Below are 15,116 nucleotides of genomic sequence, written 5' to 3'. Positions count from 1 at the left end.
GTATGATTTGCAAAGACGACACACGTGCATCCGAAAAAAAGATCGAGCAGGATTCAATTGCTTACTACTGTTTTTGATTTTTAAACTTTTTTGTAATTCAATTTCAACATCAAACTATTTGAAACTAACTTATTTTCGATGTCACATTCCATTTGTAGGTTTCAGTAGAAAACATTTTTTGCGTGTTCACAGACATTTGGACGATTTAGTTATTATCAGATCGATAACATCGTTTGTTTTTGGGTTGTACATTAGTTTCTGGTTTTGTTTTCTTTCTTTTCAAAACAATTATCAATTTCTTCGAAGGCAGTTTTATGTAAAACGTATAAAAATAAGTCTATCAATTTTATTGAAGAGTACGATTTGCTGTAAACATCACATTCGAGTTCCATTACATTCGCGCTCGTTCGTTTTTTTTTCTCTCCCATCGGGGAAGCGGAAAAAAAACACATCAAACGCTTCGAACCGTAACTAAGTACAGGGCAAAGTGAAGTGCAGTGGAGATTACAGTTATTTACAAAGAAATCGCTTAATTTTGATAGGAATCCATCCATGCGAGCTTAGACGTCGGGTTCTATTTTTCCGCCCCCGAGGGGCTCGTATGTTTGTCGCATCTTCTTTCGGCAGTGATGTTTCCATCTTCGATTGCTTCTGGACTGGACTGTTTTGCCCGGCATGGACGGCATTGGTCACTTAGGCAATCTAAATTGTTCTACATTGATGAGTATTTAGTGGCGTAGAGTTCGATCGTTGTCAGATAATAATATACGACGGCAGCACGTTTGTAGACCGCTTGTGCGTTCGTTTTTGATTGTTTGTTTTTTTTTTGCTTTTTCTTCGAACCTAGAGAAGCTGACCTCTATGGTAATCATTGGGCAGTGACAAAGTGGCATTCTCTTCTTCGTTCTTGCTGTCAGCTTATTATTTTCTGCGGTCTTAAATTTCCGCCGCGTTGTAGCTGCAGCGCGTGTCCTTACGTTTATATCGAGTCTATAAATAATTGTTTCACAAAATCACACTTCACTCGCTCGCTCCTCATTCTCGCCCGTTCGTTCGTAGGTTAGGTAGTAGCAGTCGCCGTACTTGACTTTGCACACATACACACGCACACACGTACAACAATTGCAGTTCCTGATCGCTCGCTGATCGATCTCGCTTCAGCCTGTAGCTTTGCGTTCCGGAATCAAGGCTCACAACCGTGCGTTACCATTATTACCCCAGGTGACCTGGTTTCGGGGCTGCATCCGTAGCGAGTTGCCATCGTCATCTTCTATGACGGGCTCGTACGCCTGGTTCACCTGGCCGGTGACACCGTAGATGTCGCCCCCGGGGCCACCGTTGACGTTGAAGATATCCTTTACGCTGACACCGGCATTCGATATACGCGTCGGTCTGGCTGGTCCATTATTGTTACCCTGTGCGACACAAACCATACGAAAGTGCTATTAGCTCAGGAGAGCATGTAAAGGGCGTGAATAGATATCACTTACATTCGGCACTCCGGTGATGCCGTACTCGTTGTTGGCGCCCAGCGTTTGCATCTGCGATTTACGTCGCTCAGCCATGACGGAGTTCTTGCGCACCTCGAGCGCACGGATCGTTTCGCGGCGCATCGTCATCCGGCGCGTGAGGATCGGCGTGGCCGTGTTGTTCTCGTCGGCCGTCAGCTTGAGGAAGCGCTTCTTGAAGGCGACATCAAGCGTTCCGATCTGGCGTCGGGGTTGTCGGGCCTTTTCCAGATTTTGGATCGTCCGGCGGCGAGCGATACGATCCGGTCCGCTACCGGAGTCGTTATCGTAGTCCCCATCAATGCCTTGCAATCGTTGTAGATTTTTCACTATCTCAACGGCGTGCTGGGTGGAAAAAAGACACCACAAAGAAAGCAACATTAATCTTTATCCAACCAACCCCCCGGATGCTGTGGCTTCCTCCCATACCTTATCTATAAGCGCATCCTGGGACAGCTCCTCCGGTTTCTTGTTGCAGGCCCAGTTGAGCTCGGTTGAGGCCAGGATGTGGGACAGCGTACCGAATCGATGGAACATCATCGCCACGAACTGAATGATCAGAATGAGCGCGAAGAAGAACACGAACACCAAACCGATCGGCTCCAGCTGGAGGTACTCCTTCGAGATGGTCACCTGTGTGGGAGTGGAAGGAAAACAGTGAGCACAACTGTGTAGCTGTATTTTGTCCATCTTCCGCATCTGAGTTACTCCAAGTGGTTTGTTGGTTAACACATTGAACATTTGATTAAAACGTAACGTGGGGAAACGTGTCCGTACCACTACGCTGGAGGGTCACATTAAAGAGCCAAACGGTGTAATAAGTAATTTTTATTTTGACCCCTTAATCGACCGGACACCACCGTACTGGACACAGACGGGAGGGGTAATGTTAGCAGCCTTTGTTTGCATTTCCAAACAGAAACAATGTATTTTGAACAAATGGGTTAGCACAAAACATAATCCTTATTTTAATTTTGCAATCACTGGAAAGGAATCAAGGGAACTGGATTCGTTGTTTGGATCGGGATGGATATCAACTGTGAACGTAGGAGGAACCGGTGGGGGCGGGGGTTTTGCGTCCATGCAAGTCAGTACCATGCAATCGTAGGGAGAAGAGAGAAAGTAGAGAAACACAAGCGTCATGTCTTTAGTTGCCAATTTATAGATAGTATAGCCATAATGATCACGTGTCCTGTAGTATGGCGCGTCAGTTTGTTGTTGGTGGTTGATTGGGAAGGGGTTTAGGTGGGGTTCACCCCCTTAAAGCCATGCTGTTTTAAGTGGCACCAGGGAAAACGTAGGGGAAACATGCACATGCTTTCGTTGCTTTGTTTAATTTTCCATTGAGTAACTCCGAGGCCGTAGTATAGCTCTTATGCAAACGGGTGTGAAAAGTAGGAGCATTTGTGTTGTGGAGCGAATTGATATTCATTTAATATCCGTTTGGTTTTTTTTGAGTATTTGTTTTGTCTTTGAATTGAATTTGTTCTAGTTACAATCGTTTCAAAATAGGTACGAGGATGGATGTGTAGGAGGAAGGGTTTGCGCTTGTAATTTAAAGTGAAAATGACACCAAAGAAATGTAGTATAGAGTACGTGCAACGAAACAGAGATTAAAGATAAGTTAATTACATTCTTGTAATACATTTCGTTAACGACCTTGTGGAAACAAATCAGCAAAACATGCGCCCGTTGGTAAATGAGGTAACAAGGTTATCTGTAACCAGGAAATAAACCCAACGTTTCGGTTAAATCCTGCCGGAGCATCCCAAAGTTGTTGGAGGGCCGGTGCGCTCATCCCTCACCTTTTCCGGTGGTGGGGGATGAAGGCAAACACCGAAAAACTCCCTTCTTTTTGGTACATTACAATGCCCATTAGAACCAATTAGTGGTGGTGGTGTTGTTGGTGGAGCGGTGGTAGATTAAGAACGAAAAAACAAAAACACTTTCACCAATTAGCCAGGACGCGCGCCAGCACGCGCGAGCAGGGAAGAAGTCAAAAAAGTAGTGAAGGAAGGGATGGGCAAAAAATAGTAAAATTACCCCCATGCTCCATGCTTCTGGCAAAAAAACAAGATAGGAAAAAACAAAAACCATTGGGAGTCAGTTATTTGTAACGACAGAAGAAAACGAACCACACCAAACATAGCCACAAGAAACAAAACACATAGGGGATGAGAAATGGTTTGTGGTGAGAAACGGAAGGTGAAACAGAAAGTGAATATCCTTTTTATTTTTGGTAGCAAACCTCGGCTGTCACTTCGTCATAGGTAATGTTCGTTTTCACGCCCAACGGCCAAATGATGTGCAGCTTGTCTTTGTTCAACTGCAGCAAGAACACGATCAGGACGAACAGCGCGTTGAACATGAAGAACGCAAACACGGACTTGTTCCGCAGTTCTTTCAGATCGACGGCGATTCTCGCCTGCATTGCCATGGTTGTTGATGTGTGTGTTGGCGGTTGGTGGTGTCGATGTGGGTGGTGTGTTTGTTGGGGGCGTGCGTGTTCGCCGAGGTAGTGTGATCGAAGAATTTCGAAGGTTGTTTTTGGTTGTTGTTTTCCGGTGCGGAATATACAGTGGAGGAGGATACGTTTTTTAATGTGATGGGTGGCGTAGAAAGGAAGGTTGTGGTTCACGTAGCATAACGTTCGGTTTCGGTCGGCCAAAAATATTGGTTTGGTGGCAGAATTTCGAGGTAGGTGTTGGTAGGTGTCGAAGGGTTTTTTAAACGAGTTGTTTGTTTAAATTCGATTTGATTATCCATACGCACAGTCCGAAGATCAAACAAATCAGGAGATTGCATAGATGCCAAAAAGTAAAAGAAGAAAAGAAAGAAAAACGAAAAAAACAAAACTGAAAATTAATACTCATGTCCCGAATGGAGGCATCCGGCGTTGCCATAGCGGGGGAGGAGAGGGGGCGACAACCGGGAACGGATTCTTCCCGAGCCGAACTCCGCCCGCTATGAGCGAAAACTTGCGCCGGTGCCTCCAGGCGTTTACCTCTTGCGTGGCTTCATCATAGGTTATGTTAGTTTTAACACCCAACGGCCACTTGACGTGGATGTTATCCTTGTTGAGCTGTAGCAAGAAGACGATCAGCACGAACAGTGCATTGATCATGATGAAACCAAACACGGCGGAGTCGCGCAACTCCTTGAGATCGTGCGCAATACGTGCCTGGGGGAGGAGAAAGAACGAAAAAGAGTCACAACCTGTCGCTCGGAAAATGCGCGATCACTTCGAATTGCATCTCCAACCCCATTTCGGCCCACAAACCTGCTCTTCCTTGTTCTGATCGATCGGGTAAAGGTACTGATCGATCAGGTCCTTCCAGAACTGAATCTCGGTGCTGGAGATAAAGTCCACCTCGCCCTTCTTCAGATCCGGATCCTCTATCCAGTACGGGTTGGTCAGGAAGTCGCGCTCGTCCCGCTGCAGCGTAGAGGTCTCCGATTCCTCATCCTCGTCGTCGTCCTCCGTGTCCTCCGCCACCGAACCGAGATGGTGGTCCTTCGAGCCGGCCGAAGCGGTCCGCTTGCGCGTGTGATGACCGTGCGGGTCGATGTGCTTCTCCAGGTTTTCGATCTTCTTCGTGATCGCATCCAGTGCGTCGGCGATGTGGATCAGCTGTGCCTTTTCGTCCGTCGTCTTGCCGTGCGTGCAGAGCAGACAGCGGAACAGACCCGCGATCGAGATGTCGATCGAACCCTCCTCGTCCGAACCGTTGCCGACGTTACCCTGGAGGAAGCCGAGCAGTGACTTTTGCTTCACCCGTTTGGCGGCCTCCTCCGCATCCTTTTTCTCCTGCTCGAGCTCTTTCTTCGTCTTCTTGGCGACGACTTCGCGCGTACCCCAGGAGACGACGTTAAGGTTGATGATCGAGTACAGGATGAGAAGGAGGTACATGGACGGAATCGAGAGCAGATAGATGATACCGGAGGCGATACACCAAAACTCTTGCGGATGTAGGCAGGCTGCTATGAAGAATGAACTTGTCATCGCTATCAGGAAGATGGCCGACGGTGAACCGATGCCGTCCTCGCCGAGCTGCAGCGCCGTACCGACGATTACCGCCATCATGATCAGTGCGTACACGGTGGATAGTATCTGTGCTACCAGCAGCTGAATGTTCGACTTGCACGTGAAACACACCAGCATGAAGAGGAGGATCGGGATGATGTTGTAGTAGAACGAGGTCCAGTTGTCGATCTTGAAGGCGGCCACGAACGCACCCACCAACATGAGGAAAATCGTGCCCGGACCGAGGATGGTACCGCCCATCAACATCATCTGGTAGAAGATGTACAGCAGCGAGATGTTGTCGTTGATCTTGATCGTGCGCTTGTAGTCCATCAGCAGGTCCATGATGTTGGCGATGGTGGACGGTACCCAGCGACGACGTTGGTTGTAGAACTCGTTGAAACCCTCCGGGCAGTGGGTGTAGGCGTCCGAGGCAGCCGAGTACTCGACACGGTAGCCACGCTGGAGCAGCAGCGTACACAGCCAACGATCCTCTCCCTGATCGTACTGCACGTAGTGCCGAGCCTCATCCGATCGTGTCGTGTACTTACGCATTACATTATCATCCATCAAACCTTTTCCTGTAATGAGAGGGTGATGCCAACAACAGTGAGCAAGGGACTCTAAGGGGTTTTACACTCGTCCTGACTTACCTCTGAACAGCGAGAAGCAACCAGGGCTACAAAGTACACAACCGATCATATGTTCCGTCGCCTTCTGCAACCAATGGCCGATAGCGTACTCGAACTTCTGGTACCACACCATCGGTCCGGACCCGATCGGATGAATGCGACCGCAAGCCGCGCCCAAGTTCTTGTTCTTCTTCATCAGATCGACCAGCAGCGTGACCGCGCTCGGATTGAAGTCGATATCGCCGTCCAGCGTCAGCAGGTAGGTATTCTCCGCCATCACCTCCTTCCGGTCGACGGAAATCGGTAGCTCCATCAGCCGGTGTCCGAGCAGATAGTACATGTACATCACCTGTGACCACCGCTTACGGTGCCGGATGCGATCCTTGTCCTTCAGATGTGCGATCATCTTCGTTTTGCCGGGCAGTGTCCACACCAAGCGTCCACCGTACGGCGTTGGGTACTTCTTCGGCGGGCGCAGACGAATGTTCGTCTGGTGCACCTCCGAGGCGGCCTCATCGATGGTGTCGATCAGGATCTTCACGAACCGGTTGCACTGAATGTCGTCGTCGCTGTGGTCGGATATTTCGAACGCGTCATCGAAGAAGATGTGAGCTGGAAAACAAACGAAACGTGAATAAGGGAACCTGTCGGTGCACAAGGATCGTGCTCGGTGGACGTACTTTCAAACTCGTAGTAGTCCGGATCAACGATGCGTAGATACTTCTGGGCCACACGTCGGGCGCACTGGTCCTCGTCCATGCGCATGATAGACTTCAGGAACACCATCATCTCCTCTTTCGTTTCGTGCCAGAGGGTGGCGCAGGCGTAGATGCGAGTGATATGGTCCGACGACTTTACGCTCGGCCGGGGCAGCGCCGAACCGTCCGTATGCACCGAAATGGTCTCGTAGTACTCGTCACCCTTCTCCTTCTCGATTTCGGCCAAATCTTCCGTCTTCACATCGGCCTGATCGTCCCTTCGGCGGTTCATCGCCATGGATTGATCGATCAGCAGCGCGCTGTACATCGGCGTCACGAACAGCTTCTCCGTGTTGGCCAGACGTTCGCACTTGGGTGTCCAGATGTGCAGCGTTATCCAGGTCTGCGACAGCAGCCACAGCAGCCAGGCCCAGGCCATCTGGCGTGACGCGAAATCGCTCAGCCGGAACACTGGCGGGCTCTCGAAGAACAGATAGGCCGGGATGGAGCCGTGGAAGAAGCACGGATCATCGTTGCGGATACCGCACGCGGCGATCAGTAGGGAAATGGCGACCGGAACGGTCAGATTCACGGGGAACGCGTAGCTGAAGCCTTGGATCAGAATCTTACAGGCGAACTTGCCGAAAATGTAGCACAAGTAAGCGGCCAATATCTGAATGATGAGCACGTACGTGACCGTGCTGTATGCCGCGTCGATGTCAACCGTGTCCACGGCCTGGGCAGCCTCTACCAGATCGGGCAGGGCCGAACTGAACGGAAGGGCAACCTCCTCCACGACGATCTTGTGCGGTCCGTACCCGGCACCGAAGAGGGAGAATAGGTTAGCCACCTCATCCCCTCGAACGAAGAGGATTCCCAGCACAAAGCAGAACAGCAGAAGGATCTTCCACACGGACAGGAACATGTAGGTGAAGTAGCGCGTCTGCTTGAGATCCTCCTTGACGCGGCCGAGCGAGCGAACGAACGAGAACGGACTCTGCGGGGACACATAGTTTTCCCACCAGCCGCACGACGTCAGCAGGGCCGACACGGGGATCAACCAGAGGACGGGACGGTTTTCCAGCAGTGGCCACACGACAAAGCCGGTGATTTGCGCGGCAATGGCAGCGAGGTCTACGATCGATTTGACCGCCCGCTGGCCTTCCTTGTTGGTGCGGGAGAATAATCCCAACATACCTGTCGATGAGAAGGCATTCGTTAACTTTGGTTTTGTTTCCCTGTGTGAAAAGCCTGGCTCTGGTACATACCTGGTATAACACACAAGCAGTTCGTCAACATGGCTCCCTTCACCGAGTCCACCTCCGGCAGCACGACGAAGAACAGCAGCACCAGCCCAATGGTGTGGAACGACTCCATCAGGAAGACGAGCAGAAAGTGCGACTTGAGCGGTTTCTTCATCGACTTGAAGAAGCAGATACGCGTCGACCGGATGAACGTGCCGATCTCGGGCACGGCGAACGCGATCATCAGCGCCCACATCCACGCTATCCGCTCCTCCTCGGGCAGCGAGACCACGAACGACTTATCGCGCGCCAAGTCCCGGTTGCAGTAGGTGATCTTCCGGTCGCGCCGCAACTGCGACGACATGAACAGTACGCATCCCTTCGCCACCACGCCGCCCACCAGCACGATCACGAACGTGATAAGGTAGGCGAAGATCTTCAGGATCTTGATCGTCAGATCGAGGCAGGCCTGGTCGGCCATCGAGCCCGTATCCTCCTTGATTGGTGGATCCCGGAAGACGTCCCATCCTTTCGTCTCCTGCACGGTGCGCTGACTGCAAGGGTGAGTGAGATTAGTGACAAACAAACGAACTTGTGAACGACTACCGACTACGTGTTTATTTGTTTCGTTTTAGCGATTGTTTCGTGTAATTCCGACACCCCGACGACCACAGACGTTACGGATCGTTTCCTGCGAGCTTCGAGCGGGCGGCAGATCGTGTTCCAAGTGGTGGAGGTCGTTTCGGCGCGGAAGACAAATGTTTGTTTTTGCGGTTACAATTCGTTTTAGGCTCCACGCACCAAGGCACAAGAGTTCTAAGTGAGGTGTACCATTGATACTTCCGCATTTCTCGACGTTTGAAGAAGTGGACCATCAAATTGAAGCTTGCGGAGACAGAATCTTTTTGTTTTGTAAAGAAAAGTTTAAAGTTTCTTCTCCCGTAGGGGCTTAAGAGATAACATGACAACATCTGGAAGTATCATTCCAAACGCACAACCATTTTGCAAGGCGCCTATCAGAGTTGATTGACGTTTTGGCCTAACATTGTTGTTTTTATCCACTACAACTTGCACGCTCCAAGAGGTGACCTGTCCATCACCACGCACGCGTGCGCATGATACTGTAAATCACTTTCATTTACAACGTTACGCATAAGCACAATGGTTGCGCCTGGCGGACACGGTTTCACGGCAGCTACGGGTGTGAAAAGGAGTGAAAGTTGCGCACGAAATGTACCGTCTAGTTGTACATTGTACTGTTTAGAGAAAACACAACCCAAGCGACGATACGGCACAACACTGAACGTCTGGAAATTTTAAGCTAAATAATCCGAAGGACCTAAAGAACATGTTCACCGTGCGTACATAAGATACTCCTCCTCGTCGTCGTCGTTTGCAACGCGACAGTAGTGATGGCTCTGGTAGCTGATGTAGTTGTTCGCCTCGCCACCGTTCCGTTGAGGGACTGGTGGCTTCGGCACTCCGGGCAGGGCGACACCGTGCATGGCCGACCCGTTGTTCTTGGGGGTGGCTGCAGTGCCTGTTGTAGCCGCATTGCTCACTTTTCGGTACATCCTGGCGCGGGTCGTTTCTACGTTTGCGAGGATGCCATGCGGAAACGTGTTTCACTTCACTTTACTTGCTTTGCCTATGCCTTTATACTATCAATTCCTTTTACTCTTTTCTGGATAAGGGATATTTCTTGATTTCTCAACTCAACGCTAGGAAGAACACCCCAACAGTTTTTTTTTAAATTTTCACTAAACGATCCTTAAAGTGGATGCAAAAGGCTCTTCCATTCACATGTACGTTACTTTCGGGTGTTGGCAAACACTAAACTACCACCGAAAATAACTCGGACAATCGAATTCGCGGACCGAAGGGCACCTTGGGTGCTTCCGATGCCAGTGGATGAGCCGGACTGAGCGCGTCTTTCGTTCGATCGCGTTCAGTTTGCGCGGTCCGTTTTTATTTAACTTTTTTCTCCGCTCTTCCCCGTTTGGCACTGGGGTGCTGATTGGTCAAGCACGCCACCACCCAAACCGTCTCGATCGATCGGCCGGACCACCGTTTCGTTGAGTGACCAAAACTGAGCCGACGGAGGAAAATAAAAAAAGAACAACCAATAGGTAAACGCAACAAAACACTACAAAGTTAGAAAAATAAAATCGAAATAGAAAAAAACACCAGCTACTACGGCGGGTCCTCTCACTGCTCCACCTCGTTTGGGGCTTTCCTTCCCAACACGTGCGTCGACAGTGAGAGTGGCCAGGTGGAACCGCGGTTATGACGACGTCCGATGGAAACCATGCTGATTGACGGCGCCTCGTTTAAGATGGACCATCGGAATAGAAGGGGTGGAACAAAAAAAAACGATACAACAACAAAACATCCTCCAAACATACAGACATGCACTCGTGCATGGCACGCACGCACGCCAATCTGCGGAGGGATCATGTTCCGGGGAATCATGCCAGCAATCACCAACCCACCGCGTTGCCAGCGCATACGGTTTCGGTCGCTCACTCCAGGGCCGAAGTGCTGTCTGGGCGATTTCTCCGCCAATTGGGCGGATCTGCCTGGTGGAAGCCATCGGCATTCCATGCTTTCCCGGCTCACGCAACACCGTGTTCCGAAGCTGGGGAGGATGGATTTCTAGCGATCTTAGTAATTTTTCGTTTCGAAGGAGCAAAAATCAAGCCTCGACGGAAGTGACGGACCACGGCAGTTCTACACATATCCTCGTTGGGAATGTTAAGGGGCAGGTGGTGAGGGAAAATTTATGAACCGAACGAAATGCATATTGCGTAGGTGCCGCATTTTCCACCGGTCGGTTCCACGCCGGTGACGAACCGGACACATTCGAATATTTTATTACCACCTTCCCAAACGCTAAGCCAACGATCGTTTGGGTAGCTAAATTATTTTTATTGCATTCTTTCAAAACCTTTCGAAAAACGTATCCAAGGAAGGTAGGAAAACCTTCGCTTTGCAGGTGGCTAATAAAAAGGTTCCATTGATCAACCCCCAAAGCAGTGGGGGTGTTTTCCTCGAATCACTTGCTGTTGCGCCAAAATGCATCTCAACCGAACCAAATTGAATGGAGCCCACTTTGCTCGTGTCAATTAAGTTAGGGTGCGGAAAAATCGACGTTACAGGAGCGATCGAATGAAGCGGGTGGTTTAGATTTTCGATTAATTTCGTAACGTGTAACAGTTGCCCAGACAAATGTAAAGGCCCTGCTGCGCCGGACGAACTAACGTAACGCAAATTCGATGCATTTGCAGCAATGCGCGAGTGTTCGTTATGCTAGTGAAAGTGATCCGCCGAGACGTTTCCGCTGGCCAATATTTTTGCCAGGGAAGTTCAGGGAAGTTAGCGAAATAGTTTGTGGATGGAAACCCTTACCGGCCCCAAAGGCGATTCAGTTCTGGTGGAACGGAATGAGGTGAAGGGAAATGTGTGTGCCTTGATCGGATTTTACGCCGCGTGAACACCTCACTGGAGTGTGAAAATTGTTGGATTGATTGAATTACGTACAGCATCAGATATTTTGTGGTGCAGATTTCGGTAACACCGTTGAACCTTTCCTCGTTGATGAAAGAGTCATACCTAGTGGACGCAAAAAAGCTTGGCGCAATTTTCCGAAAAACCAATTTCGGTGTTGTTTATCCAATGAAGAAATCATTTCATTCGGTGGTGTTTCGGCTTTACAAAATACCAGAAAAACAAAAATTATTTTTTGAATAACTACTCTTATTTCTAACGATGTTTATGATAGAGGTAAAAATAGGTAAATATAGGTAAAAAAAAGCATGTCTCATGCATGCTGGCCACCGCCGTTCCCAGACGAACGACAATTATGTTGGCAAGCTAACGGCCAAACTCCCTGGCTGTAGTAAAGTTGAACAATTTGTTTACAACCGTTTATGCTAAACACACACACCAGCAAATAAGATCACTTTACGCTAGCAGCTTCCGAGGAAGAAAAAATGTGCCAACCAAATGCCATTCCCTTCGTCACAGATTTGATTGTGGTGCTTTTTGTTCGGTAAAGACGACTCGTGCGACCGTGAGTTTCGTGAGGCGGTGGTTGAGCTGTGCAAAACATACCGACGACGACGACGACACTGGCACGGTTGGTTGGTGTGTGTGTCCGAACATTTGTGCCCCACCAAGAAGATGGAGCATCATCTGATCCACGTCCATGCTCGGCACACACTGGTGCTAGTGTAATATTGTTTTTGGCCGCGTCCTCCCCCCTCCACCCCTGCACCCTTTTTGGAGGCCCAACGATACGGCTGTGAGCCGCGCTGTGCTAGTGATGGTGGCGACTCTCAAGTGGTGTAACACTTCTCGGAGCAATCGCACGTTGTTGCATAATGTTGCAGTGGCAGCGGTGGCGTCCCTACGGCTCGGCAGATCTTTCCTCAGACACAATTCAGCATGTTTCGACCCGAGCTGCAACTCTCGCACCGAAGAATGACGTCTGGGGCCAATGATGATGCTGATGATGATGACGCAGGTGATGCGGTGGTGCGGCGGAGTACGGCGTGGGGTGATGCATTCCATCAGCTGCATAATTGTTGATGTTCAAAGCCACCTAGATATCGATCCGGTGGCTGGATTGAGTTCTTGAGCCAAAGTTTGTAGTTTTTGCTTACCAAAACAACCAAAACTGTTTGGAAGAGACCGCCTCAGACAAAGGCACACAATGCAGATTGCGGTAATTTAAAGCAACCGATATGATTGTACTGCATCTTCACAGGGTTGTTGTTTGATAAAAAGATAAAACTTCCTCAACACGCTAGCCAAGGTTCTGCCACGGAGAACGCTGATTGTTGGTTGTTTTTCTTGCGATTGGATGCTAATTTAACCGATCGTTCGTTATCGAATCTTGCTGTTCTAGGTTCGTGCCACATGCTTGGGAAAGTGCTAAAGATCCGGGTTGTGACACACTTTAAAAATTGCCATGCATTTCTGGCAGTTTTGTGAGACGTTTTTCTTTCTTATAAGCCTTCTTTCCACCGAATAAACCACACTGATCACCCCCACACCACCCGGTTCGGTGGTCACTTATGCTAAGTGGGCATCACGCATACATTAAAGGCGCACCAGGCAACCCCCGGGCGACATCGAATCCGCGGTGGTGAAGTTATCGAAGAAAAACAAAAGCAACAATCAAACAAACAAGGTCGAATTCATTATTCATGGTTCATGGCGGCTGGCAAATTCCGTGGCTATCGGAGTCTTTCTTCGGCAGGCGAGGAACGGAACGGAGGCGGAGGCGGCGGAGATGGCGGTGGCAAAGGGCTGCACACTTAGTGTCTCTCGAAAGGAGGAGAAAGCTGGCACGCAACGCCATTACCCTAACGAACTATGTTTTATTTTTCACTTCCATTGCAACGTTCTCTTTTTGCGCCACCACGTAGAAGCGAGCGATGCGTTGGTATCAAAAGACTTCAACAGTGGGATAAGCGAGAAACCCTTCTTTCTAAAATGTCTTATTATGCTGGCTTTTATTGCAATGGACACGTCTTGGAGAGGGTTGTGAATTACGGAACCGTGACTCGCTAGCTTCAATTGTGCTCCGATTGAACCCGCTCTTCATTGTATTGTTGGGAATGAATCATTCAAAATTTTGTTTAGAACAGAATGAACGATTTTATACAACATTTGCTGCACTTTTACTTTCCAATCGACTTACCTTCCTCCATAGATGTCGTGCGTCAGCGGTGTGCTCTCGTCATCGGAAAAGTTGTCGTCGCTCTCGTTGGGGCCATTTGCCAGAGGTCGATGTCTGATAGCAGACATCTTCTCGGCTTAAGCCTCTGTAAAGGAACAAGAAGATTGAGAAGGAAAAAGGTTAGTAAAGGCAGGTCGGCGATTTTACTATCCGATGCTGTTCGGTGATGTTTTTGTTTCGCAAAAGTTCAGCTCATTCAGCTGAAAAAAAAATGTTAACGAGGGAGAGACACAAAATCTTCATCTAACTTCTTCATGAGAAGTGGTCAGACTAGTGACATTTGAGAATCCCACACCACGATCGAACGTGGCTTAGGACTGGCGAAAAGGACTGTAAGAAAGAAGAAAACGGTGATATTTGAGACGGGCGTCGGGCTTTTTGGGCGGGATACAGGTTTCCCTTACGGGCCCGTCAAGGTTACGGTGGGTCTAAGCGTCACGTTAATAATACACTTTATCATATGTATCACCTGGCTGGGGACGGGGGGTGCGAGGGTTTTCACAGCCGAAGCGTAGGGTTCCACCACTTCCTGCAGACAAACATACCTCTAACCGGTTGATCTTGTTTTTTGTGACGAAAATAAAAAAGAACGACGGTGTTTTTTTGCCTTTCGGAAAGGTTTGCGGTTCAAGCCATCATTATAGTCTCCCGAGTTCTAAGCCAGTATGCTGACCAGATGTAATGTTACTCTGTTTGATCCACGTTGACTTTCAAAATATCATTGCGCGAATAAACCGACTACGGCGCAGTCGAGATTAAAATCTGCCAGCTAATGGAGGTCGTAAAAATAATATACACAAAAATGGACCAGGTTTAGATTGTACACACCCGAATCGCATCTAGCAGCGCCTCGTTTGCCACACCTTTTGGCGATTTGTTGGTGGCAAGACGAATGATTTGAAGAAAAAAAAAAAACAGCAACAGTGTTTGCCATGTTTCCGAAAAAGAATAACATGATTGCATTAAAAACGAAGCTACGAAGAAACTGAAGTGTTGATTTCATCGTGCCAGTAACGGTGAAGTCGATGGAATGTCGAGTGTTGGTTGAATCACTTTGGACCTTTTATTTTGCCAGATATCCATGTAAGGTCATGTATCGCTTAAGAAGTGGATAAAAAAGTCCCTACTACCATCTCTCAACGGAATTTCCGCTTAATCAGGGTGCAACTTTAATCTTTAAGGATTACCTTCTTGTTTCATAGGGCATCATAGCGTCGGTATGACTCAGCGACCAACGTCATAATCCGCCAAAGACACCTCCAGC

The 15,116-nt window shown here is 48.9% G+C and overlaps 1 protein-coding gene across 2 annotated transcripts; it reads right to left on the bottom strand.

Annotated features, from left to right (window-relative positions):
* Positions 1-1,190: 1,190 nt before the first annotated feature.
* On the bottom strand, positions 1,191-13,920 carry LOC131289830 (chitin synthase chs-2). 2 transcript variants are annotated; one of them, XM_058319163.1, is made up of 9 exons: positions 13,814-13,920; positions 8,131-8,660; positions 6,845-8,059; positions 6,186-6,776; positions 4,789-6,113; positions 4,513-4,689; positions 1,938-2,141; positions 1,500-1,853; positions 1,191-1,415 (listed from the first exon to the last, which is right to left on the bottom strand). In XM_058319163.1, exons 1-9 carry the CDS (start codon positions 13,918-13,920, stop codon positions 1,191-1,193), a joined length of 4,728 nt encoding a protein of 1,575 aa, XP_058175146.1. The 2 variants fall into 2 exon arrangements, with proteins under 2 accessions (XP_058175146.1, XP_058175147.1); XM_058319164.1 differs by lacking the exon at positions 4,513-4,689 and adding an exon at positions 3,757-3,933.
* Positions 13,921-15,116: the final 1,196 nt, after the last annotated feature.

Source organism: Anopheles ziemanni, chromosome 3 (assembly GCF_943734765.1).
Source record: "Anopheles ziemanni chromosome 3, idAnoZiCoDA_A2_x.2, whole genome shotgun sequence".
Taxonomy (NCBI): Eukaryota; Metazoa; Arthropoda; class Insecta; order Diptera; family Culicidae; genus Anopheles; species Anopheles ziemanni.
This window is presented reverse-complemented; position numbering and strand designations above follow the sequence as displayed.